This window comes from Ixodes scapularis, unplaced genomic scaffold (genome assembly GCF_016920785.2).
Source record: "Ixodes scapularis isolate PalLabHiFi unplaced genomic scaffold, ASM1692078v2 PGA_scaffold10__122_contigs__length_95168666, whole genome shotgun sequence".
In the NCBI taxonomy this organism is placed as follows: Eukaryota; Metazoa; Arthropoda; class Arachnida; order Ixodida; family Ixodidae; genus Ixodes; species Ixodes scapularis.
The window spans coordinates 93,670,306-93,697,791 of NW_024609836.1; the positions used below are offsets into that span (position 1 = coordinate 93,670,306).

Here is a 27,486-nt window from a genome sequence, read left to right on the forward strand (position 1 = left end):
CAAAAGTTGCTTTCCCTCCTCTCCCACCCATGACTTCCGCAGTATTGCGCGCAACTATCCTCCGTTCACACCTTAGCTGACAACGCTGTGGAAGCTACGTGCTCGCTGGGCCAGCCACACTTCCATCTTTTGCCACGTGATCACGCTCCCTCGCGCATAGAATGGGGTCAGGTGATGAAAGGGAGGCAGCTGATTGGTCCGGCAAGCGCGTACACTCTAAAATAAAGCCCGTGCGTCTACTTTCCCGCACAACACTCGGAGAGCCAATCACCGCAACTTACGGAGGCAGCACAGCGAATGACGATGCCGAAATATATGTTTAGACCAAAAACCGCAGTCTGAGTTGTGACATTAAGCAATGCAAGCGTAACGTTTTGCATTGCTTAATGCTTAATAACTCAGACTGCGTTTTTTGGTCTGAACTTATGTTTCGGCATCGTCATTCGCTGAGCTGCCTTCGTAAGTTGCGGTGATTGGCTCTCCGAGTGTTGTGCGGGAAAGTAGACGCACGGGCTTTTTTTTTTTTTAGAGTATAGTTCAAAACACACTGCCATCTTAGAACTGGAATCGGCTGGCGTGCTTTGGGTCCCGCGAATGTATCACAGTGAAAAAACGAAGAGCCTTCGAAGCAAGGAAGGTACGACATAGTCCGCTATGTCTTCAAACTTTCGTACCGAAAACCATGTCTTCGACTGTCTACTTCCTTTTTTTTGGCCCACTAAACGATATGCTATTAGTAAAATCCCATTCTAAATACATTCATCCCAGCCCCCAACTAATCCTGCTGGGGGAAAAGGCACATCGACCAGGAATACGCCACGTCAAAAAACAGCACAGTTTGACTAGTGGAAAAAAGAATTTTTTTATTTTTTCTCATGTCGATGGAAAAGCATCTTCTACTCTGTACTTTACAAAAAACGCACACAAATGTACAGAACACATTCGTCTTTCCACCGTCGACGGCGAGACACAGTGGCGCCACTAAACGCCAGAACAAGAGGAACAGCACCGACCGTTTATTCCCGTTCACGATTAACTCCCACATTTCTTCCGAATACAGTGTTTCGAACCTTTTATTTGTTTATTTTTTTCCCAGAAAGCGGTAAAGAGACAACGTCCCATTATCCACTTGCAGCTTCCAACTCAACCGAGGAGTTGAAAGATGGACAACATCAATTATTCTAAGGCTCCTGACCATTCGATGTTTCGCGGGTCGGGCGTATGTTTCTGACGAATTTATGACTCTTCCTTCGTGATTCGTAATAATTTATTCTACTCACTTTTCTTCTTCTTACGCAGCACAAGGTTTGATAATAGACCCTTTTCAAGACCCCATGAAGCAACATTTTCAGACGCCATTTCTTGGGCAAGAAGTGTGTGATTGGATCAGAGTGTCCAACACACACTCGGGCTACGTCCCCAAACAATGGCCGACTCGAATTTTGAAAAGGATCCACTTTGTAATAATTTTTGTTTTCTACTTGAGTGTTCGATGAGAGCCGTTCGTCTGCCCGTATTCTACTTTAGTTTTCTGATGAAAATAAGAAACAAAAAAATGACTTTCACGAAACAGCAGTCATCGGTCGGTCAATGCACCAAACGGGTATCATGCAAAAAAACGCAGACGGCGCGCGCGCAGATGTTATCGCCTTATTCGAAAGAACAAAGCAAAACAACAATGACTAGCTGCGCCAACACTTCTATCACCGAGCTTCTGCTTCGTCCTACAGATGGACGGCGTGGTCCATGTAGAATATTCGAGGTCCATGGTTGTCTACCACCTTGGGAGGTTCGAGAAGACCGCGCAGATTTCTTACAAAGCAACCTGATGTAGTGTCACAATCTCTGCGCTGTCCAGCCCACGCAGTGTAATTTTACTACTGTAACATCTTTCAAATACATCGGGAATCGGCTTCCTGGAACTCGAATAACATATACCATCCACAAACGAAGAAAAAGGAGATTCGTCGATCCTCGGGGGTAAGTCTCACCACCTATAATACGAACAACGCAGCGGGCTTTCACTAGGAAGACAGGTTATATACATAGTTTATATTATACATTCTACATAGATCTGCGTAGACATTCATTATCTGCCGTTTTGTCGTCGCGGCTGGAGACATGACAGCGCCGTTTCCTTTCTTGACTAGCAGCACCGGACCCAAACCTTCAGACTAGCTGGACGAACAGAACGAGCGAGCGTGCAGGGCCCTGGCCCGAACAAAGCAACAGAAGAACCTTGGCGAGTGTTCAAACCACGGGATTAGAGCTGTATGCTTAACTATCTTTTTTTTTATGGACGTGAAACGCTGAAGGCCTGCTCAGAACAGACAGCAAATCGAAGGTCAGAAAAGAAACCGGACCGGTAACAAAGGAAACGTCCGAACGCGCCGGAAGCCTACTGCAAATGCCGTTCTCCTGTTGGAACTAGAGACACCAAGTAAGCTACGGATTAGAGTAAAGACACTTCAGCCACCAGATGGATGGACGCTAACGGCTGCACACTCTTCATAACGGGCGCTAACTTGCGCCACCTAGCCTACAAACCAAAAGTATGATTCCTCTCCTCGCCCTTTTTTGTAACTATCACCAGGCGGTCTGTTCTTGAGCTACCCCAAATAACTATATTCTCGGAATCACCGGCCTTCACCCTTTCCGGTATGCTATTTATATCGCGAAATCCAGAATAGTTATTATGAAATCGGCAAGTGAAAGGGATGCCAAAACCAACATTCAAATATACCCGCGATTTTCAGTGCCGTGCTTCAGGGGATGGCAGGCTCGCAGGTCGAGTGGGCAGTCAAAAAATGGACTATGCCGAACATTTGTTTCGCGCTGCTCTGCGGGTGCTGATGTGAGCTTCCAAAACTTTCATTGGACACCATGAAACTGCTTATGATCAGTTGGGAACAAAGTCTACGTCCAAATAGTGAACCCCTGACTTCCGCTGACGTCAATTTTTCACTGTTGATTGTAGAAACTTTTACCTAAAAAAAAAGACACACAAAAAAAGGGTTGAAGACTAAAATTGGAAATTCAATAACTTCTAGGGAAAATATTTGGGTCACTATATTAGTGATGTTTGTTGGTGTGTTTAGGTAAATCGAAGACTATAAACAAAATGCCGGAGTACCCCTTTAACCAACTTCGCACTTAAAATCAGTGTTGCCAGTTATCCAAAGCTTTCTCTAAACTCACACGAAACGCTGTTCCGTATTCGAGAAATGTTAAAACACTGCGCACCAAGCATCAAAATGGCGGCGCCCAAGGAAGAATCGCGGAATGGAGCGCTGACACCTTAACCGTAGCTTTTTTAGTGGCTCTAGGCCGACTTTCATATCGCAACTCTCCTGGAGCCAAGTTGAGAAAGAGAAGGGATTGAGAGAGGAATGTCTATCAGTATGACCTCGGTGTATTCATTTGCAGGTCGTAATTCTCTTCCTTCTTCATTTTTTTTTTCAAAAATTTAATATGTCTATTGTATGTCTGGTTATCCAACTGGGGTTCCACGATGCGTACAGATATCTGGGTACACGCGCCATGTGCCACGCTTAATTCTTTGTCTGCTGCTAGGGAGCTGCTGAAGCACAGCCTTTGCTGACCAGACGCGTTCAGTCGATGAAACCGCACTTACACTAGTTTATAGTCGTAGACATCAACGTTCTCACAAGTGTGTTCTTTACACACTGGTCTGCTTTGGTTCTAAGTGCTGTTCGGGACTAGATGCACCGCGTCTCTTTTCGTTAACCTGAAGGGAAAAGACCCGTTCGGAAGGGGAAAAAAAAAAGTCACAAGACACTAGTAAAACTTTGGAAAGTTGAGCTGACGATGGCCTCTCACTCTGCGGAACAAAGCAACAACAAAAGAAAAAATAAAAGTTGTTCCACCAGAACTTAGCACAGACACACGCACACATGAAACGTGCCTTTGGTGAACTCGAGGGGACATGGTCGACAATGCGTAATGGTCTACCCACTGTCCTTCACCGCGTTGACCGCATAAAAGCCGTTCTTTCGTCGAACCGGCGAAATTCGTAACTTTGGCTTTTGCTTTATATGAGATTGGACTCTTTGTGTCACGATCTGTTCAGAGATTCGACGTCAAAGTAGGGAGAAAAAAAGCCCAACCACGGTTTCCGTGGTGGAAGGTCTTCCTCATGGCGTCTCCGGCGGGATCCTGTGGACTCGAGCGTCCCTTCTTCGCACTTTTGCTCCAGCCAATACCACTTAGAAGACAAAGTCTGCGCATGACGTCATCATGAGTGGATCCCCAACCAAGCGGCACACACACTGAAGCTCGGCGAGAGCGTCTGTATGAGGAGCGCAAAGTTGTCTGCTTCGAGCACACGGGCTTGACGTCAAAACGCCAATGTCTGCTTTTTGCGCAGGGGTTGCGGTAACGTCAAAACGCCAAGCTCTGATTGGCTCTGATTGGAAGGATAATGGGTAGACCTCAGTGCTAGCTGCCTTGAGGTTCTACCCTCTATCCTTCTAATCAGAGCCAATCAGAACTCGCCATTCTGATGTCACCGGAACTACTTGCGCAAGAAGCAGACGAACTTGCGTTCCGCATTGATGCCTGCGCTCGTTTTGAAACGCTGCAAGGTGCGATGGCGGCGGTACAGACACAGGTTAGGCACTGTGTGGATTCACTAGAGATGGCGTTTGGGAGAGGGGGGTGGCGCATGCTTTGTTTTCTGGGTTGTATTGGTGCACAACCATGCTCTGAGACTAGTCACTCCGATTGTCATATGACAAAGACGTATGTCTACTTTGGTTTGTTGCTCCCCTTCGCTTGTCTTGAGACAGTTCATCCGGATGAGGCGACACTAACAAACATGACGATGAAACATTAAAAAAAAAACACGAAAGAAAAGAACACAAGCGAGTCTGCAACGTCATAAAGAGGAGGCTAAGAGTGCACCAGAATGGCAGGACTAGTTCGCCCGAAGATTTTGTCTCGGGCCTCCTTCGGGCGTCGCGATACTCTAAGAAAAATCCTCCCCAAAAAGGTTTCTTTGGTTGTCCGTATATTTGAAAGCAATTTTTTTTCTGTGAATTCTCATCTAAGGGTTTCGTAGGAAGGGATTAGCCAATTGCGTCATTAAGGAACACATTTGACAAGAGCCAGTAAGCGTGGGAGCTCTAAGATTCTATGGTGTGTAACGAAACTCCTTCAATGATGGTGATAAAAGTCCTTCGGATTGTCTCCTAAGGGTTGTCCAAAGGGATGCTTCTTCCGGAGTTATTGAGTAAGTTTTATCAATAAAGAAATTACTATGTACACGCAACAAGCCGGGTCATCCGGTACCAGTCGTTTCTGACGCTTCAATGTGCAAAACGACAAGATACTTGGAAAACCAAGTAAACCAATGGTAGGCCATTAAAAAGCAAAAAAAACACCGATTGCAGATGCAGTAGAATTAGCTTGTTTGATGGTTATAGGGCACACCACTGGGCGAGTAAGACCGGCAGAGGCCAGACCGGTTTTTAAGCCTCCTGCAACATCTTAGGACCGGTCTTTCTCTGTCTTACTCGGTTGCAAGTGTGTGAACGGGCCTTTATGCATGTCTCAGTTCTACGGAAAAAAAATATCGTTAGGCTCCAGTGTCAGATTCCAGAGTTACATTTTACGCATGGGGTCCATAGGGACCATTGCTCATAGGGACATCACCTTACATCCTGACACCACGCGACGTCTTGGCGTCACGTGCAATTATAAGGTCACGCGCGCCGTGACGTCACGTGGTTTCCGTTACACACGCTCCGTGCTCCCCGGTCCTTGTCAGCACGATGTTTTCTAGATGAACGCGAAATGGGTATGAATACGGACAGTCCAAAGACCCTTCGGGAAGATTTCCCCCTTAACACGCGGCCACGCTGCAAATACGTCCTACAAAACAGAGACACCGTCTGAGGTCTTCTTCGTACGACTGTCTCGTTCGTCGCGCAAGAACTCTCCGCAAACATGTTCGAAGCACACATGAAACAAACATGCTTGACGCGTGTCCGCAGAACTCATGGTGTCTGCAGGGAACGTCTTCTGCGCAATGTACGAGCTGCGTGGGGTGGGGGGACGTCCTTAGAGCGGCCCGTGCCTAGTGCCTGGCGACGTCCGCCTTGGCCTCGGCCCTCCTGGCGGCGGAGGGCGGCGACGGACTGCGCTTGCCCGCGGCCAGCACGCAGGAGCTGCTGCTGGGGCTGGACGAGGGCTGCTGCCCGCACACCCGGTGGTGGTTCTCCCAGTCCTTGTGCTGGCAGAAGGCGCCGCAGTAGCGCGCCACGTTGCAGCCGCTGCACGTCTCGCTCGCCTTGCGCCCGCAGTTCCAGCAGTGCTGCTTCGGAACAGTGGGGACAGAAGCGGGAAAGGAGAGGTCACACCCACGCGCAGTCGGCACCAGGAATGACGTCATCGTTAGTGGACCTCCGACCCGCCTTGAGCGGCAAACACGCCGAAGCGTTGCGCTCGTTGGCGCTGCGCTAACCCGATAGTGATGATGACGTCTGGGGGAGAAAGGCGTTTGCCTTTTGTCTAATTCTGGGGGGTGTGGCATTCTCCTAAGGCCAAAAGCTATGCTTGACCGAATGCATGCCAGGAAACAGATGGGACAAGTGTTTGGATGAGACCTCGGGTTCGAAATCGGGTTCGAAACTCCGCTCGAAACCAGAGAGCCCCACTTTATGCGTTTCGAAAATGACAGCTGCCCGAGAGGTTGCCAGCTGCAAGTAGATTTTGTCCCCAGGAGTCTTGTCGAGGCCGGACGCTCCGCGCTTCATCTCATCAACTTTTATACTTAGTGTACAACGCCGTCAAAGATGCTGGTGCGATTGTGTGGCTTCATCTTGCGGTTTATTGTCACGTGCTCTCGCGCAAATTATTATTATTATTATTAAGATTATTAATAATAAACGAGACGCCATACTCCGCTTCATTTTACGACGAGAATGGGGCGGCGCGACAAATCCTAAGCACTAACATCGGTGGTCTCGAAAGAAAAAGCATGAAAGAGAGTGTCAGAAAAGCGAAGAAAGAAAGCAGACGACGGGCTAGGCGCGTTTGCTTTGACGCTCTGGAGCTGTGGATTTGCCTGTCAAATTTAGTGTTTCTTTTTTTACACTAGCTTTTCTATTTGCGAAGTTAAAAAAAAAAATATTGGGTACCAATCACGCAAATGATATTTTGCTGTTTTTTTTTTAAATTATTCTTAAAGTATTATTACCAATCTGGGCCTCTCAGAACAGCCGACGCCCCGACAGGCCCAGATTACCGCCATATGCCCCATGGGCCATGGTATCGATGCGTCTAGAACAAATGGGAATATGGCAGGCTTTTCAAAATTCGAATTCAAATAATTTATTTTGTTTTCTCGGAGAGAGGAGGCAGAATAAAAAACAAACCCGGGTGTTGCTTGACAAGCCTTTGCCTGCACCACAGCAGCAGGGAAGCAGCATAAACGTACAAATGCCCACAAAAATATAAAGTAAGATATATGTGTTAAGGAAGAAAAAAACAATAAATCCAGGTGTTCGTTATTCACAACAGCAACAGCATGGTAACAAATAATGAACGCACAGTTTTATTAGTCTCGCGCAGTATTTCTGTATTCAGTTTGGTAAAACTATTTGAAAAAGAAGGAGGTACTGCAGATCTCAGCATCTGTCTACCATAGTTCGTTCTAATGAGCGGCACTAACCGCGTGTCTACGCAGCAAGTTCAATAAACTGGGTCTCTTATATTCGGGTTAGATATAGATCTAAATAAATTTTCTGTTCATACACGTTTATCACCTGTACGAGGCCTCTAATGGCTAGCAAAGCCCCGGTGGCGGTCTCACCTCGGTGGAGTCCTCCTGGTGGTTGACGGCGGCAAGGGCCTCCTCGGCGGCCTGCCTCCGAGCCTCGCCGATGAGCCTCTCCATCTTTGTCCGCTCGGCGGCCACCAGCTCGCTGGCCTTGGACTCGGCCGCGGACACGGCCTTCTGCAGCTCGGCCACGGCCTGGCGCTTCACCTCGTGAACCGCTTCCTCTAAAAGGACCGAAAAAACAAACAAAAAAACTTTCAGCCTTTCCACTCTGGTGAAGAAGGAAGACCAGCTGAGCTGTACAATGGAAAGTAATGGAGGGCCGCAAGTCGGGAAGCCAGACTGGAAAGGCTGCCGCCATCTATGAGCGACGGCGGCAACCAGGTACCTGGCTTGCCGCCGTCGCTCATAGATGGCGGTAGATGTCCCGAGTTCGGTGTCTTCATTTCCTTGCGGAGGACACGATCCTGGGAAAGCTAAAAAAGGAACGCGATCAGGTGTTTGATTCTGGTTCCCGCTCCGCTTCGTTCCGTTCCGTTCCGCTTCGCTCCGCTCTGCTCCGCTCCGCTCCGTTTCGTTCCGTTCCCTTCCTTTCCGTTCCGTTCCGCACCGCTCCACTCCGCAACACCGTCATACAGGGAGTGCCCCAGACAGTGTTCGCAGGCACTGTCTGAGGCAGTCCCTGTATGACGGCCATGTAGGGCATACAAAGACTGTCTTATTTTAGATTCTTAACCCGTCACCGACTACGGTGTGGAGGAGGAAACGCAATTGGCGACAGTTACGATTCGAAAATGCGGCTTCCCGAGCCTCAAGTGCGGCGTCCGAACGCTCAAACGATGTCGTACTTGTCTGTCGCGAACCGTTGTAACGTTTCTAGAGAGCGGAAAAGCGTTTCTCGCAAATGCAGAATAAGCGTCGGGTAACCGACGATGCTTTTAAGGCTTTTTGGCGCGACCCAGCGCGCGTTATAACGGGTACAGCCGTTAGCGTCCATTCATCCATCGATGTCGTCATTATCGTTACCCTCATACCGTGGTTACGCGGCACACTTTACTCGAAGTAAAAAAAAAAATCATTGTTTTTAATTAAAGAAATAAAATAAAATTGATTTAAATTATTGTAACTAGAAAATAGTGATTTTTTATCACTAGGGGAGAGTGGGGAGGAATGGAACAATTAGCACGCAATAATTTGTTGTGCAGTTTATTGGGCACATAAAACGCGCGCGGTCGTTTTTAAAAAAAAACGGCGATCGCAGACGACGAATGTAGCGCCGTCTGGGGCTTCTCGAACCATTAAACACAATTGCCCTTCGCATTTTGTTTTTCGCAAAAAAAAAAAAAAAAAAAAAAAAAATGAAAGCAAGCGAGACCGACGCAGATTGTTATTTGAGGTGACATCTTGATTTCCATGTAGTCAGTATTAATGAAGAAGTCTTAGAAAACTATGCCTTTGAATGTGCGCATCTGGTCGATTGCAATTTTATAAGCGGTGCGCGACGCGCCTACCTGACCAGCGAGACTGGATTCGGCAGCACTACTACGCACAGCTGCGGAAGGTGAAGCACCACGACAGGGCGAACAGCCTCCATGGTTCACGTATGGCCGTTAGAGTCATTTCACGCGGCGAGATATTTCGCAAAGACGCAAGTGCGAATTCATACAGAAATTATGTTAAGCATCATCATGATCACCCCATCTGTTAAGAATGATGATGATGATGATGACTGTCCGTTATCGCTCCTGAAACACTTTAAAGCGGTTCTTACAAGCGGGCTTGCAGACATGTAAAAATGGTAATTCGGCAGTTCGCGCGTCCACATGAAACCTCCCAAAGCAGCTGTACCAAAATAAACCGTGGATTAGTTGGGTTAATTATAGTGAAACGCTAATAGCGCAACAGACAAGGACGAGTAGACGAAGCGAGCCGAACAAGAGCTGCTTGTCTGGACAGGACAGGAGCTTGCCTGGACAAGACAAGAGCTTACCTGGACAGGGCAAGTGCTTGTCTGAGTAGAAAAAGAGCTTGCCCACTTCTGGACAAAGCAAGTCCTCGTCTGTGAACAGAACCACTTCTGCTCAGGACAAGAGCTGATTCTTTTCCTTTTTTTTTTTTTGGCAGGACAAGACCTTCTTTAGACAGGACAAGAGTTTGTCTTGTCCACTCCTGCTCGTCTCTGTCCTATTTTAGCTTAGCCCTTTCAAAGTGAAGCACACGACGGCAGGGCCGCGTATGCTCCGATTGCTCAACGAAGGAGTCGCACCTGCCCTGCGGCGCACTTCGGAGACCCTGTCCATCTCGGCGGAGGCGGTCTTGTAGTGGTGGTGCGACGTCATCAGGTCTCTCTTCTTGAGGTCCAGGTCGTCCATGTGCCGGCGCCCGCTGCCGGGCCACACGGGGGACGGGAACTCGTGCCTCTCGGCCTGGCTGCGGTGCTGCAGGATGGCTAGGGCGCGTTTGGTCTTCTCCACCATGCCCAGGATACAGTTGAGCATCTGCGCAACAGGGAAGAGGCTCAAGTGGAGCTCCAGAAGCGAACCAAATCACACAGACACATCTGTCTGCTATTCTGGTGTATGCATCCAGAAGCGAGCCAAGCCACACAAGCATGTCTTACTGCCATTCTGGAGTATGCCTCCAGAAGCCAACCAAGCCACAAAAGCACGTCTTACTGCCATTCTGGAGTATGCATACAGAAGCGAGCAGAGCCACACAAACACATCTTCGAGCCGTTCTTAAAAAAACGGCTCTTGCTTCTATTTTATGTGACATAAAAATTGCAAGACCCCAATTTGCTGACATCAAACAATGGGTTAGGGCTTCTTGTTTGACGTAAACCTTCTGACTTCTCATTTCGCACGATGTAACTCGCGCTATCGGCAGCAAGAACAAGAAAAGATCTTCGCACACTCACTGTGTTTATGTTCTTCCACTCGTCCTCCATGTCCCTGTCCTCCGGGTAGTCTCTGTGGAGCATCCCTGCACATGAAAGGCGGGAGTAAGGCTGTTGGGTTGCCTTCGATGCCTTTGAAACGGCGCTCGCATCAGTTCTATTTGGAACGGTCAGCCTAAAAAAGAAAACTGGGCCCTGCCAAAAGTTTATTTGGGCAGCGCACCGTCCAAGGCCATATATTCCGAGAGGGTATTTATGTTCGTCCACTGTCATTTTCTGCGTATTTCGTAACTTAGACTTGCAACTTGGGCTTCTTTTAAACTTAGCATAAGGACGTTTCCGAGTTCTTTCTATAGAACAAGACATAATTTAAGAAAGATGACCTCCTTCCTTTTTACTGTTCCACGAGATTCGATGAACCTTTTACTTTTAAGCCAGTCTACCGTCCTGCCCAGGGCTAAACCCACTGAATGTCAGCATGGAAAGGACTAAACAAAAAATGTATTTGTAAAAAAAAAACAAAAAAAAAAACACGATTGCCAGTTTAAATTTAAAGGTCGAGTGTGAAGCATCCCTTAGAATCGCGGTGCTTCCATTTCCATCATTTTTAACACCGAAGTAGGGCATCTCGGAAGTCATATTGGAAGCGTGTAGGAATTTTCGTGACTGCGCCTTGCGAGAAATTGGCAGCCCTCAGTTTTCCAAAGGGTAAATCCACGGTCACACTGTAATACGTGATGCAAGCGACAGTCTGTCTGAGGCGTGCTTCTTCCTTGTGTGATTAGCCCTGTCACAGTTGTCACACAAAAACTGTCTTCAGACATGTTCGAAGCAAGCAAGTTTCGAACATGCTTGACGACTGCCCGCAGGTACTTGTCATTCATCGTGTCGTCCGCTAACACACTAGCTGCGTTCGAATTACCTGCACTCCCTGCACCGGTGCAGAAAAGTGTAGGGCAGTGAACTTCCGTTAGCATCTGAATACGCATACCGGAAGTAGACTGCCCTAAACTTTTTTGCACCGGTTTCGGTAAATCGAACGCAGCAAATGTCTTTTGTATGAGGAACGAGCAGTGTGACACCGGCTTTACGGACTATCAGTGTCCGTCCGTCCGAGGGTAGAGACATCCCTCGTTGCAACCAACGACTGCCACCAATGCGCCCCGAAGCACACATATAAATAAAAGTTTTGGGATTGCCTCACTAGCCGGAGCTACAAACTCGGAGTTTGTGCGCTTTAAAAACACATATATGAAAACAAAAATTGCGGTGGCTTAGCTCGGCTATGCGAGGATATACGTAGCATGAGCTTATGCGCACAAAATGAGAGGCGCTATCAAGCGGCTCCGGTGCAGCGTCAGACTTGGCTACTGCGCAACGGAGGCGCACAGCTGGGCACGCGGCGGCGCCAGTGCGCCTGCCGCGGCTATGACGTCACTCCTCTGAAACGCGCAAACCGGCGAGGCGCGCGCGGCGGCGGCGGAGTGCCCGGCGGCTCCGGCGCGCCAGCTGTGGGCCTTGTGACGTCACTGCTCCTGGCACATGCGCAGCACGGAGCACGGCTCGTTATGTGAGCCATGCGAAACTGCTCAACCTCGGCCCAGTGTAGCTCACGCTACAAAAACGCTATCGGGCGGTAAAATGGACATGATGTTTGTATACGAAGGCACCCTCGAAAGGGTCAACTGGAAGTCAGCTTTCGCGGTCTATACTAACCGTAGCACGAGGGCCTGTAGAACCGGTCCGACGAATCCCTGTCGAAGCGGTCGAACCGGTCGAACCGGTCTCGAAACAACGGGACCGCGGGAACGTCGTCGAACCGGAAGGTGTGGGCCGCTGTGGCCGCCGGACTCAGCCTGGTGGTGGGACTGGACAGTCCTGGACGCTTGGCCGACGGAGGCGCGATATCCGTGTCGGCAAGGACGCCGGTCGACGACGAGCCGCTGCTGCAGTGGCCATTCTCCTTGGGCCGCCTGCGCAGCATTGAAATACCACATTGAAGGCAGTGAAGCTACAGTCGCCCTGATCGTGTATTACACAAAATATGGGGTGTTGGCTGCAGGCAGGAACGCAGAGTTATATGCGGACACACCTCAAGCATTCTCAATGCATGTTCGCTTCACACATCTGTATGCATCGAACATGACCGCGGACAATTTTTGTATCAGCAATACGGGAGGACTGTCGTACAAGGAGGAAACATGCCTCACATACTATCTGCACGCTGTCTTTCGTATGACGTATCAGCGGCGTAACCGCGGCTTTAGTGTTCTTCGCGTAAACAAAACTCTGCAAGGATCGTCAGAAACACGTCCCGGTCAACGACGAGGCGCATTCACCTGTCCAGATTGGCGCTGCTGGTCCTCCTCTTGAGGTCCCTGTGCGCAGCTTCCGGCTGGAAGAAGATGTCCCCGAAAGGCGGCGGCTCCGATGCCCCGGGCACCGGGTCGAGTAGCAGGAGGAGTTGCTGCTCGTGCTGACGCAGGTACTGCGAGGGCGTCTGCTTGGCCGCCCGGGCGTAGTGCAGCACTTCCGTCTGGAGCAGGGGCAAATGCGACTGCGAAGAAACACCGAAGCACTATGGTTCCAATCCGTTCTTCAAAATCAGTCAAATTGGACGTTTTAGTGTTTTATACAGCGTAAGGTCGGTGTGCCAGGATGGGGCGACGCAGGGTTACACTGTAGATGAGCAATTTGGCCAGTACAGTACGACTGCTAACCTGGGGTCTTTAACGTGTTCACGCAGTAGTGATACACAACCGCACGCGGGTACGATGCTCATCCAGATCGAAACGGGCAGGGGTGGGGCTCGAAGTTCTTTTTACAAGCACAAGTAAAAACGTAATTTTTACAGCGAAGCTGCTATACGCTAGGGTCTGGGGAAAAAAAGGCGTCCTCACTTGTCGAAAGGAAACTCCCGGCAAGTATGAAATAATAAAAACAAAAAGAGGGGTCAAGTATGAATACATAAGAACAAAAAGAGGGGGCAACCAGCATGAGTCAGCTTTCCTTGGCGTTATTAGATAGTGAGTTCCTGATCCCTTGTTATCATCTCTAGGTATCGTCCTCGAGGTCCTCCTCGAGGTCGTCCGAGAGGTTGTCTTCGAGGTCGCCCTAGACGTCCTCGAGGTCGTCTTAGACGTCGTTCTCGAGGTCGTCCTAGAAGTTGTCCTTAAGGTCGCCCTAGAAGTCGTCCTAGCCATCGTCCTCGAGGTCGTCCTTGAGGTCGTCCTAGACGTCGTCTTTGAGGTCATCCTGGAAGTCATCCTTGAGGTCGTCCTAGATGTCGTCCTCTAGGCATCGTCCTAGACGACGTAAAGATAACAGCCTCGCTGGTCCTCCATCTTCACGTGAAGTGGAAGGGCTCTATTTTTTAATGTGGATTTGAAGAGACGTATCGTCATGGACGCAGCACAGACCACGGGACCACAAGTCCCTCCAAGCTGAGCGGGACGTTGAGCGTCCGATGTCAGGTTAATGACCGCTAAATTTAACGGCTTATATGACGTCGCGAGCGACTAGGCGACTGGCGTCACGTGAATTGACGTCAGGTCACATGGTACGCAACAAGTGTTCGCTATACCCCACTCCGACTGCAAGTCCGACTGTAGCTACGGTCCGATGGAGACAACAAAACAGCGCCAAAAGTGCACCGTCACGGCGCTCGTTTTCCTCGTGACTTCGTTCTCACCGGCCCAAGCAGTCACGCGCAGACAAAGGCGCATTCACTGTGCGTGATTGGTTTAGTCAATCACGTATGATTGGTTTAGCCCAGGGGTGGCCAAACCGCGGCTCGCGAGCCGCATGCGGCTCTTTGGTGGTTCAAGTGCGGCTCGCGGGTCCCTCGTAAGGGGACACCCCCCCCCCCCCCTCCCTTTCGCCCCTTTCCCCGTTTCCCCAGGAAAAAAAAAAAGAAAGGATTTCAGAATAAAGCACACTGCAGCTTGCACTTTGGCAGCCTTGTACTCCCATACGTACAGTCGTACAGTCTTGTGCCCCCATACGTACAGTCAGACTCTGAACAAAAGCTACGTTTCCCCCCCCCCCTCCCCCCCCCCCCCCCCCCCGCGGCTCTTAGAAGTTCCGTGGTTTTGTGTGCGGCTCTTAGGCCAGGCCAGCCTGGCCACCCCTGGTTTAGCCTATCATTGGTTTAGTCAATCATGCGCAGGGAGGATTGACGCTGCGACGATGCATCTCTGGTGCTGCTTGATTGGCTCCATCGGATCGGATCGTCGGCTACGGTCAGACATTAGTTTTAGTGAACCGTTTTAGAGCGCAGCTCTTAGGCGCCCGTTATCGGCTTTAGCAGCGTCGCCGTCAGCGTCACCGTGAGGTCACGTGACCCCGGTGACGTCACGTGACCCGTGAGGTCTCTCACCCCGGTGAGTGACCTCACGGGGTGAATCACGTGACCCCCGTGACGTCACGCGACCCCCGTGAGGCCACGTGACCTCACGGTTACGCCGACGCCACTCGGAGGGAGGAGTAGCAGGCAGGATAAGGAGGTGAGGAGGAGGGAAAAGGGGTATACCCTCCCCTCGGTACCCTTCCCCTTCTCCTCCTCAAGAGCTGCGCTCTAATTCGGTGTTACATGGAGTTGTAAAGGGCTTTCACCTTTGAACATCCGATATATGGCACGATGGGCCCTCCGGCTCGCACTGCGCATGCGCTGCCACAGAATACTCGCACATGCGCAGTTTGTACCGGAGAGGCCCATCGTACCGTATTGAATGTGCGGTTCTCTAAAACTCCCTATTAAGTGAAATTAAGTTTAGACGAATTCTCCGTTCACGGGAGTTTCCCTCCAAAGCACTTTTAATGCGATTGCATACTTTAGCTAGCCCCCACCCCGATTTCGTGGACCTTTCTGGTCAGCAAAATCCTCGTCCTCTAGGACGTCATCCTAGACGTCGTTCTTAACGTCGTTTATGTAAAGTCCCTCTACAAGTAACAACAGCCGATACAAATAACAAGGCGCATCCCGCTGGAACAAAATGGCGTCATCCAGCTCAGTCCTCTGCTGTGCGCCGCCATTCGCTTCCTAAAGCCTGCACCAACACGTAATCGGCGCTTCAAAGATGTCGCTCCTTGTAAAAAGCTCTTACCTAGGAACTTCATGGTCATGGCGTCGTAATAAAAGGAGGAGGTAAACATGACGAATGCTATCGCAATTCATTGACAACCAACAATAGTCGTTTCTACAGCTATTTCTTTCTCCTTAACCGCGACAGCTTCAACTCTCGAAGTACAAATCATGGCACTTATTTTGATACTCAGCAAATAAGAACGAATGAATTGCGCCCGAATGGCGATACTGTATCCGTGGTAAAGATAAAGGCCTCTTGACCCTTTTGCCACCGATACTATTTGGACGCTGGAGCATAATTCGGATTGGTTCAGCTTCTCGAAGGCAGGTCAATGACTGGTGTTCCCTGTGCGCCGCGTGCGCCACATATTCCCAGGGACATCTGACAATGTATACCTCAGGACACGAAGTGTTTTGGGATCTACGGACTCAAGTATGTGCCTGGTACAAATCAAGCATCCGCGAACTGCAGTCGATTTCGTACCCTTGCCACCAGCTCTACCTTTTTTTGTGTGTGTGTTTCTTAAATGCCGGGTACATACGCACCTTGAGGAAAGGCACGACGAAGGGCCTCAGTGGGTAATTGGTGATCTCTTGGATGCTCTGGTGGAAGTCTTCGATGGTGATGGTGGAACTCTGCTCCAACCCGAGAAACGGACGAGAAAAGAAAGCTTCGTTTAATGCAGTGGCAAAATACGCCAACTTATAGTTGGCATATTTTACCACGCTTTACACGCAACTTACCATACTCCAACTTACTGTTCCATAAACAAAGAGGTGTCCGTGCGTATTAGGGGCATTACTGAAACTGCAAAATCTTTGCGCCTGCGCTATTCCAAGCCAGAGTTTCAGCCTTGGGTTTTTTAAGCTCAAAGCCGCAATTGTTCCTATACGTCTTTTTCTTCTTGTTTTTTTACATGTACACAGTTGCTTTTGGTAAGTTGCGTAGTCGGGCAATTTACTTTCGAATTACAACTGCAATTACAAAGCTTCAGGAGTAGGTATAATTACAATGTTCTGCATGAAACGTAATGCATTACAATCATTCATCACACGTAGAAAGTAACGCAACTAAGAACTACTTCCAGTTTGAGTGACAATATTTCCCAGCATTGCTTCTGACAATCTGTTTCTTTATCGCCTTATAGTCTGATGATTCACTATCTGGTGTATTTCATTTGTCGCGTATTGTGCCCTCGTTTCTTCAAATTGATTACTCAAACTACTACTTCGTATCATGTGATACGAAGTGGTGTGGAGCCGAGCCCTGAGTACCATAGAGATTTCTGATATCGCCGTATCGCAAAGACAGTTATTGTCCTTGTATAGAATTTCAAGGTCAAAAGCGCTATAATAAATAGTCAGGCCTTCATGCGTGCGCAGAGAACCGAAACGCGCAGATGCCTCGCAGCTGCGCCTCCTTTCCTTTCGGTGACGCTCAGAAACGCGCTTCAGCATTAAAACGAAACTACGAGGCGAATTTGGTAAGTTTAACGCCAGAACGGATGAAATTACATTTAAATTAATTTGATTAAGAAACTAATGAATTCAGACCACGAATTTACTCTTCCAATAATTACAGTAATCTAATTCAATATCTATAATTGGATTGCTACCCAAGCATGGTCGGACACTGCGCTCGGCCACCGTGCCCCTCGCAACGCCCAAAAACCGAGGGAGATGAGGAGACGAGAGATGACATCAGAATGGAGAGCTCTGATTGGCTCTGATTGAAGGATAGTGGGTAGACCTCGAGGCAGCTGGCTTTGAGGTCTATCCACTATCCTGCAATCAGAGCCAATCAGAACTCGGCATTCTGACGTCACCACAACCCCTGCAGAAGAAGCAGACGAACTTGCGCTCCGAGTAGCTTTAGGTCTACCCGGGCCACTAATCATTCAATTCAATTCAATTCAACTTCATTGACTCCAGTTCGGAGAAGGAGACAGGGAAAAAAGCTACATTGCGTAGCTTGACAAGTCCCTGCCTCCCATACAGACTTCGGCAAATTAGTCGGCACTTGGAAAAAAAAAAAAGAAATACATGCAGAACATTATACAGCTTTTGATATGCTGAACAGCACAGAACTTTTAAATTATTATTTGTTATTAAAATACAATTGTCTAATTTGGTTATTTGACATATTTTCTATGTGAATATTGTTTTTTATGAGTTCATTAATGGTAGACGATACAGTATACTGGAGCATTTGAAATCCGTAATTGGTTCTGGGATGCGGCACTCTCCAGTGCTCTGGACTACGCGTATGATAAAACGAAGAGTTTTCTTCCAGCGAAGCTAAGGAAAGGAATGATTTGTTATTATAATAAATACTATCTTTATATTTCTTTATTAATGTCTGTGTATATAAGTCAAAAATACTTGTTACCTTAAATTTTGAGAATAAAATATCGGCATGACTACCATATGGTACCAGGGCTTGGCGTTCTGACGCCCCCTATGGTCTCCTCATCTCCCTCGGCTTCTCGGCGCATACCATCTAGAAGACAAGGCCTGCGCATGGCGTCAGTGCTAACGCAAGCTATAGACGGCTCTACATCGATCCACTAGTGATGAGACGTGGGGGAGGGAGAGGGCACGCTCACCACGAGTCCCAGGATGAGGGCGTGCACCCTCTCCCCGACGTCGGGAGCAACGTCGCTGCCGAACTGCTGCAGCGTCGTCAGGAACCTCTTGACCTTGTTCAGCTGCCGGGCGCCCAGCAGGAGGCTCCCGGCCGTCGGCGCGCCGTCCGCGGAAGACGTCAGCGGGGACGTGCCGGCCGGAGACGCCACGGCGGCGGCCAGCACGGGTCCGTTGGCCGTGGTCCCGTTGTTGGCGGTGCTGGACGAGACCCCCGTGCACGACGAGCCAGGGTTAGAGTCCGACGGCGGCGACAGGGACCGCGCCACGGCGAGTCCCGGTGGGTTGCTGGGACAGCCGCCCGGAGCCAAGGGCACCGTGGTCGCGTTCACGACGGCGCCCAAGGGAGGCGTGGTCCTGTTCATGCTTCCCCCTGCGGAATGGAAAGGAACAGAAGTTGAGGAGTCACCGTAAGCTGCTGTCGCAGTTATGACGGTCCTCTTACAAAGGGCAATACAAAGACTGTCTGCAGCAATGCTCGAAGCAGGGTAAACATAGTTCGGAGATGCCTGACGCGTGCGTCCGCAGGCTGTTATGATGATGTCTCTAACGAAATCAATCTCTTATGTAAGATGTATGAGCAGTGTTGTGCGACTGAGGCCGAACTGAGGCTTAAGATGACAGCGCGACGGACTTACTACGTCCTCGTTGGACCAATCACAGGTTCATTTTTGGCCACGTGATCGCGCTCCCGTCGATGTCCACGCGCAGAGAGCGGCGTCAGGCGACGAGATGAAGGCGAGTCCGTACTTAATAAATTCAAAACTTCGTATCTGTGGCATGTTGGCTAGGAGGGGCCAAGTCACAGCTGTATGCTCTGAGAGGAACAGAAGTGGATCCTGCATCGCAATGTACCCATCTAAGGAGCATCAATCAAAGGCCTTCCTCGAGTCAGTTTAGCTTATGTGAAGAGCGCGTGCGGTGTACCTAAATCAAGCTGCAATGGCTGAAAGTATCGGAAGAAAGTTATGAGGTGGATATCTTTCTGCCAATATCTGGTATTCACTGGCGGCCATATCTCGAGTACGCTGTTGCAGAGCGCCAGCTCACAATGAGCCTCCACAAAGCTTCTTCAACGTGCAATGGGCACCGTTGCACGTTGCTCACCGTGAGCTCGCGCTCTGCTATGGCTGCCAGGGGATACTAGCTATTGACAGAACGTGGGCAGAACGATATTCACCTGAAACTTGATAACTTTCTTCCGAGACCTGCAGCACCAGCAAGATTGTAAGTCTTCTTGGAAGATAAATAGGGTATCATTTTGAGTATGCGCTGTGAACGCTGCAGTCAACTATGGCGCCCGGTGAATATCACCTAGCAAGTCGTCTCCTTCTTGCGCAGGAGTCGCAGTAACGTCAGAACGACGCGGAGCTCTGATTGTTTTTGATCGGAAGGATTGTGGGTAAACCTCAATGATAGATGCCTTAAAGTCTACCCACTTTTTTGTTTTCAATCAGCCAATAAGAGCTCGCCGGTCTAACATCATCGCAACCCCTATGCAAGAAACAGACCAACTTGCGTTCCACATAAGACTGGATGAGGTGAGAAGCCGACGCTTTTAGTCGTTCTGAGTGGAGGGAGACGCTGGGTAGAAAGAGAAAGGCAGCTAGGGTTTGGGTCTACCCACTATCCCTTTCAATTAGAGCTCGCTACTCTGACGTCACCGCCACGCTCTCATCTCCTCCTCTCCCTCAATTTCCTTCCGTATAGCCACCTGGTGCCGTTCTGATCCTAGGTCAGCTTCCGTTTCGCGCTCTCCAGTTTAACCATGAGGGACGTGTAGGCTAACACTCTGTTAACGGACAAGCCCGCGTTTTCCCGCATTAGGTTCGGGCACTGCGCATGCGCAGGAACAAGATCCGCCCATCCGCCGCTCCGACAACTGCGCCACCACAACGGTGCGACGCCAGGGTCGCGTGTGGGTGTACAGGATGCATCTCCACGGAAGCGTCCTGTTCCCGACGGAGCCCGCGTGCATCGCGCGGGACGGCGGCGTACACACCTTGCATGGACGAGACCTTCTGCAGCTGCGTCGGGCTGCCGGGCTTGATGTCCGCCAGCGGGGAGTCCGCCATCTCAGCACCCTGGAGCGCTCGGCAAGATGGCGGCGGCGCCGCCCTGTTTCCTCCGGAACCGCTGCCAGGAGTCGCTGATTTCGCCGTCGTCGTTTCGCAGTCCAGGTCTGAATGGGGGGAAGAGGCAAAGGGGCAAGAGCACGTCAGTCACACCGTCCGGCCGCAGAAAAAAAGCAATACCACGATGATCGCCTTTACTGCACACGGCGACATACACTGCTGGAAATGTACAAGTGTATATATGCTGAAATCACGGCGTACTGGAACAACAACAGCCGCACTGCTACGTCATACAAAAAACACGGTGTTGGTTGCAGACACATGAAGATAAAATCATCTTCGGACAAGCCTCGAACATGGTCTAAGCGTGTTTCCTTCACACACGCTTCAAGCATCTCTGCGGACAGTTTTTGCATGACAAATGTCATACAGGAAGGCCTCAGACACTGTCTGCAGACCGTCTTTTGAATGACCATAGTCTTTTATATACTGATAAAGCCTGGCAGATCGCCACGAGAAGAGGCCGCCGAAATGGAAAAGGTGGAGCGGCAGACAACGGATGAGAGGAGAGCTACGTGACTGGCGCCCCGCTGCGGCGAGTCGCCGAAACACACTTACAAGTTTGTTTCGGGTCCTCTTCGCTGCGAAAGCTGCGCGCTGACATCCAGGTTCCCCGAGAAATGGCTTTTTAATGCTCTGTGCTACCAGATCCTCGCGCTCCAAATCTGCGACGGGCACTCTATGGCTTCGTCGTCGAACCGCCAGGCTTTGTGAGTATAGAGGAGGCTATGGTATGACGTACAATCAGTGTGAACGTGGCTTGAATGTACTCATCCAACGAGAAGGCCTATGACGCTCCAGTTTCTACAAATCATGACGCTCTAATTTCTACAATCTCAATAAAAAAAAAAGAAAAAAAAAAAGCTGAATTTATTTTTGCCACGTGGACCATGTAGGGTCTCGACAAATATCGCCCTTTTCTGGTTGACTCAACTCATTCAAGCTAGGCAAGTAATTGGTGGTCCGATGTTCCATGTTTTGCGGAATAGCAAGAACTATGTAAGAACTTCTGATTACATACATACCGCGTGGGTCAAAGGGATCGATGGCGGTTTGGAGGGATCGCATGCGCTGGGATTTACTAAAAAAGTGCTCGAGGCGGGTGTATTCAATAATTGACGGAATGAATACATAAAACCACCGGAGTCAATAAAATAAAAAATAAAAGCTTTTCTTTTTTTTCTTTTTTTTTACGGGAAAATTATTTTTAAGCCTTTTATCTCGAAATCATCAGAAAATCGTTATGGGCTATTTGGCGTTTACTACGATTGGACAATTTGTGAAATGGAAAAGAAAAATAGAATTGGCTTCCCTATTCTTCACTTCATTTGGCCCAAATAAGCGTCACACTAACACGTAATATATTTTTAGTGTGCATGCAAAGTATAGAGAAAACATAGTTCTTGATTTTTATTTTTTATTTACTCGGGTGATCGAGCCAATGTTTCCACGATTTTAGCGAAAGCTTCCAACAACTTCAGGCATCTCTGCATACGTAAATCCTAGAGCGATACGCCAAGGCGCCGTTCCTTCTAGTGGAAGTAATGTAAGTACTGCGTACACTGAATATCAAATCATATCAAATCAAATCAAATCTTTATTTTCCAGAAAACTGGAAGGATCGCCAGACAAAAAGCTGTTAAAAACAGCTTGACTGGGTCTGGGATCCCTTTACATTGGCAGCAGCTTTGACACTGAAAAACATATGTTATATATATATATATATATATATATATATATATATATATATATATATATATATATATATATATATATATATATATATATATATATATATATATATATATATATATATATATATGTATATATATAAGAATAAAAACATTAAAAAAAGTCACAGCAAAAACATGCATTCAAAATCCCATTAAGCGAAGCTACACACACAGTACAAGCGGAGGTCTTTTTTGTTTAACGTGTATATGTTTATGGGCGTTTCCGGAGCTCTGGTGATCAGTACAGTTTCGTGCTGCAAAGGTCAGCTTTATGTGCTGATTTAGGTATTCCGAAGTCGTCTCGCTGTTTCTTAAGTTGGCGACGACTTGAAAAGAAAACGCAGGGCGTGGTTTATGATGTTCACGCTCACGCGTCTTGCTTTGTGATTACATTCCCCGGCATTCTTAGTGGCTAATGTCGCAATCCCCGCAGTTCTTAAACTGTCAGCAACCGTCTAGCCTCGAAGAATAAGGTTTTGAGTCCCTCAATCCACCAAGAGCTTTAAAGAGAGCGAAAACAAAAAAAATGGAAACGGAGTCGTGTGGCGAGGCTGCAGCGATTCCCACAGCTGCAAAAAACACCTGAGCAACAACAACAGAAACATTACAATAACGCAATTGAAAAAGAATCGAAGGAAGCCCGAGAGAGACAGCTGCGCTTAGTTCTGTGCGAGTCAGCTAAAGTTGTCGTTTAGTATGGGAAACGCCGGCTGCAGCATTGAGGCTTTCTTTTCAAGAAAAAACAACCACAATACAGCATGTTTTTGAACAAGCACGTACATTTTTCCCTGGTCTCAAGAAAAGAAAAAAAAAACCAAAAGAGGGCGTTATATTTTTAGAGCTACAGGGTGAGGTCGGTCTTCCGCAGTATGGCGGAATGGGTTCCCACTGCAAATTACAAATTTAGCTGGTGCAGTACGACTGCCTGTTCTCCGCTTCACTCCAAGTCCGATCGCAGTCGGTGTTACGGTCCGATTAGCTATGGAATCAAGCAGCACCGAAAAGGACGTTTGCAAGTACGGCCTCTGGGCACCGCCATCTTTCTGATGGCATTGGCAGATCTCCCTATGGTTGAGCATTGCTGAGGCGTACCCACGGCCTCAATGCTTGAACTATCAGACGGTCTACCCATACCAGCGGCAAGATGGCGGCCCCCAGTAGCCGTGCTTGCAGACGTCTATACCGACTAGACCAATCACATAGTACCGAATGCGCCACGACCCTGCGTTTTTTTTTTTTTTTTCTGTGTGATTGGTTTAGAAGGTGACGATGCACTTTTTTCGCTAAATGATTGGTTTCATCGGGTTGTATAGTCGGCTATATGTTCGGGCGTAAAGTAAAATTAAGTATAGTGGGGTCAGGTTCCTACTTGGAGGATCCTAGAAGACAGAAAGTTCGTAGTTCGTAGTGCCGTATTTTACGTCACAACTATAGGCGGTGGTGGCGCCCAGAGCTGCGCATGCGTAAAGGTTTAGCGCTTAAAAAGGCAGTAACAATACAAAAGCGTTTTTTTTATCTTAAACGATTGAAAACGATGTCTGGACATTATCCTCAAAATTCGAAACTTGGGAACTCAGCATTTGTGAATAAAAAAAAAAAAAAATTTTTTTTAAAGCCGAGTTTGAAGTTCCCGCGCGATCCGCGCCAGTGAGTGACGTCAAAGATTGAGTCGTCCTGCAACTCGGGTTTCTCTCACGCCTGCGTGTCTTTGTTCGCTCGCGTCCCGCGATCAAGCGCTCCGTGCGTGCTGCGCCTGTCGCTGTGAGCAGACGACGCTCACTCGCTTTCGTGTTTGAAGTTCTTTTAGGGCTCTTTCAGCGATCTCAAATTCTTTGAAACGGTATGAGGTTGAAGAGAACGCGCAGTTGACTTTTTTGAGCGGCGTGAGGGACCACGTCGCGTCGGTTCTGCGTGAAAGGCTGCCCAGGCGGAGTCACAACCGAAACTATACGGTACACAGACACCAGAACCAATCGTTTCGACTGTTCGACGATTTCCCTTTTCGAAGTCTGAGAGGTCGTCGGGCAGCTGAAAAAGAGAACTTGGTCCGATACCCCACTCACCGATCATCCTCAGTGCTACATGCATCAAGCGCCGCCGTGTTTTCCGAGGGAAGACAAAAAGGCCAGGAGGCGACATCACCCCGGACTCCGATTTTCGGCATTTCATAAAGAAGGGCCGTAGTGCGTTCGCAACTGCGTTAAAAAAAACTTTTTTTTTCTTTTTTTACAAACGCCGTAATAAATATTGTATAAAGAGCGCTTAGAAAGTATTAAAACTTTATAATCGATTACGTCACAAATAAAATGAAGCGAGGAGGTAAGGAGTGGGAGAGAAAAACGCCAAAAAGAAAAAAGGCGCGCGCGCGCGTGGGAAAAGTTTTTTTTTCGCGTTATGGTTTTTTTTTTTTTTTTTGTCTATGACTACAACTTGCATCTTTTTGAGGACAAAACAAAATACGACCTTTGGAGTGTCAGTGCCCCTTTAAATAAAAAATAATAATTTCTGCGCAAGCGTACTTAGTGCATACAGCGAGATACAAAATTTACGGTCGCATTAAACATTAGAGAAAGATGATGCAAACTCTCGAAGGAGATAACTGGATGAAACGGACTATATATGATTTGATTGATCGGGAAATTCGTCGAGGGTTTCGGCGTCCGCGTGGATTTTTCAAAACCCGCGACTCTCTGGGAAAATGCTTTTATATAGTGTGCAGCAGCGCGATGCTTGCAAAATGCGCAACCAACGTTCTCAGAAGCCCCTGTATGCATACCGCCCACAATGCGTTCTGAACGCCAATCGTAGGTATTCCTTCTGCATCAGTTAAATCAGTGAAGAGAGCGAGCGTTTTCACGTTCTAATGGTCACACCGGAGGGAAAGACTGCACGCACTAGCCCTTGAGCGTGGGAACCGATCGGAAGTCTTATTGGTTGACCTCATCGAGGGAACGCCAGTGATTGGTGAAGAAATGGCCCCGTCCAGAAGCACTTTTTTTTTTAAAGATCAATACAAATTACCTTCGTACAAATAGAGCCCCGTGAGGATCAATATTTTTTGCTAAAACTATACACAATAGGAAATATGGATCGTCTGCGCTTTCCCGCAAAGAGCTCGAGAAAGCCAATCGCTGCCATCCGTGGAGGGAGGGAGCTTGGGGAACGACACGGCTAAAATAGTGTTTAGACGAAATATTAGGGACTTTTAGGGAACCGTTACCGTGTTCCGCCGCGCACCGCGCGGAGCCTTTGAAGCATATGCTTTTAAGCGCGCGCACGGGTGATATCGTGACCGCGGGGCACGCGATTAAAAGCGTCTTTCAAATGTTCCAGTAGTGCGGTATACGCGGAACACGGTAACGGTTCCCTAAAAGTACCTATAGGTGATATTCACTGAGCCTGCAGGTTCGATTTCGCCAGGGAGCGCCACCGTCGATCCGCCATCTTCGAGGTCGCGGTTTGACTGGCTTGGGTGCGCGGTCGTACGTTGCTAGCGTGTGCTAATCTCATGTCATTGAAGAAGCTTCGTTGAACAGAAGAGAGAAGAAAAGTTTATCTCGGAGGCGGGCCGTTTTCCTTGTTGCCGCCGAGTACCGTGTGTAAAGGCTGAACTGCATGTAAGCAATTTAGCGAGCGACGAGACAAGTGACGACGACCCGCTTCGCTGTCGCTCGGTCACTCGCGCGACGAGGCAAACCGCAGGAAAGCGACAGGAGCAAGCGACCAAGGCGATAAGCGACCTTTTCTAGAAATTCAGAAACCGAGCGACGCGACGAGCGACCGTGAGAAATCTCCGTCGCTCGTCGCCGACTCCCGTCGCTGTCCCCGTCGCTCGCTAAATCGCTTACACGCGGTTCACCCTTCACTGTCGCTCGTCGCGTAGCTCGGTTTTGGGATTATTAGAAAACTCAGCATTCATCGCCTTGGTCGTTTGCTCCCGTCGCTTTCATGCGGTTGGTCTCGTCACGCGAGTGACCGAGCGGCAGCAAAGCGGCAGCGAAGCGGGTCGCCGTCGCTTGTCTCGCCGCTCGCCAAATTGCTTACATGCGGTTTTTAGATCGCATAGGCTAATGAAAAATAAAACCACATTTTTCATAAGCTGCGCACTTGTTGAGCCGCACGGTATGTTTCTGCACAGGAACGAACACCGAAGGCACGACGTACGACACAGAGGCGATGGAGCAACATGGTTACACGGCCGCAGTACAGAAACTTCGCTAGAGAAAAACAATAAAGAAACTAGCAAAATAAAACAAAGAGTAATCACACCGTGCTACAAAAGCACCAAAGTAGAAAAAAGTTCTTGCAAGAGCTACCGCCGTTGGCACGGCGCGCGACACGGAGCGCTGCATGGAGCCGAGGGAGCAACGGAACTGCGGCGAACGAGTCCGATAGCGACAAAAACGAACTAAAACACACACAAACAATATTCCTACGGCGCTTCAAAAGCACCAAAGTATAAGAATAACCCCTAGTTTCGGCCAAAAGGACCATTTAAAGTTGTAAAATGCATGCCGCTAAACCACGCTGACGACACCCGACACCTACGTGCGATAGAAAGAGACCTCGAAGATGGCGACCGTGGTGGCCGATGCCAGCGAACCTAGCGAGTGACGTCAAGTGAATGTCACCTATTGAGTCTGTGCTGGGGCAACGAGCACGACTTAAGCACGTGCTTACGCCGTGCTCAGTTTCACAGCGCAAACTGTTCCTTTTAGGTCGAAGCGAGGTGTGCGGCATTGCGCCTGTGCTGGAACTAGATGCGCGGGAACAGTCCGCGCATGCGCCCTGCTAATAGCTGCCCCACCGCTGCGGTGTGACATCAGGACCGGTATCTTGGTGTAGTTGTACGTACGTAATCATCACCCCATTGGACCGCCGCTTCCAATTGGGTTCTCACCGAGAAGGGTTTTAGGCGAAACGAAAACACTATACCGAAAGGCAACGTCATACGATGACGATAGAGTAAAGGGCTCGCGAAGCACCTAAATAAACGCGTAAAAACGCCGCTTTCCCCCTCGAAACGGGTGAGGGCCGCTGCCTGCGCCGCGCGCCCAAGCGCGACGCACACGCCATGCACCTGTGGCTACGGCCCATTAGGGCCCAGCTTTTGGGGTTTCACGAACGCTGCGCAAATAACGGGAAAAAAGAGAGAGTTTATATGTGTATAACGACGGCAAAGGTGACTGCGA

General features: G+C 48.9%; 1 protein-coding gene across 1 annotated transcript; it reads right to left on the reverse strand.

Moving 5' to 3' along the window:
* Positions 1 to 843: 843 nt before the first annotated feature.
* LOC8042922 (protein CBFA2T3) lies at positions 844 to 20,602 on the reverse strand. Its single transcript, XM_029979213.4, has 9 exons — positions 20,429 to 20,602; positions 18,390 to 18,799; positions 16,330 to 16,419; positions 13,037 to 13,254; positions 12,414 to 12,670; positions 10,719 to 10,783; positions 10,068 to 10,299; positions 7,835 to 8,025; positions 844 to 6,334 (listed from the first exon to the last, which is right to left on the reverse strand). Exons 1-9 carry the CDS (start codon positions 20,499 to 20,501, stop codon positions 6,098 to 6,100), a joined length of 1,773 nt encoding a protein of 590 aa, XP_029835073.2. The 5' UTR covers positions 20,502 to 20,602; the 3' UTR covers positions 844 to 6,097.
* Between the last annotated feature and the right edge of the window lie 6,884 nt (positions 20,603 to 27,486).

Excerpts from the sequence above, each read along its gene's own strand:
- LOC8042922 (XM_029979213.4), bottom strand. The coding sequence starts at position 20,501 with ATGGCGGACTCCCCGCTGGCGGACATCAAGCCCGGCAGCCCGACGCAG. Across the intron at positions 18,800-20,428 it reads GAAGGTCTCGTCCATGCAAG|GGGGAAGCATGAACAGGACC; the intron begins GTGTGTACGCCG and ends TCCATTCCGCAG. Across the intron at positions 12,671-13,036 it reads AGCAGCGCCAATCTGGACAG|GCGGCCCAAGGAGAATGGCC; the intron begins GTGAATGCGCCT and ends AATGCTGCGCAG.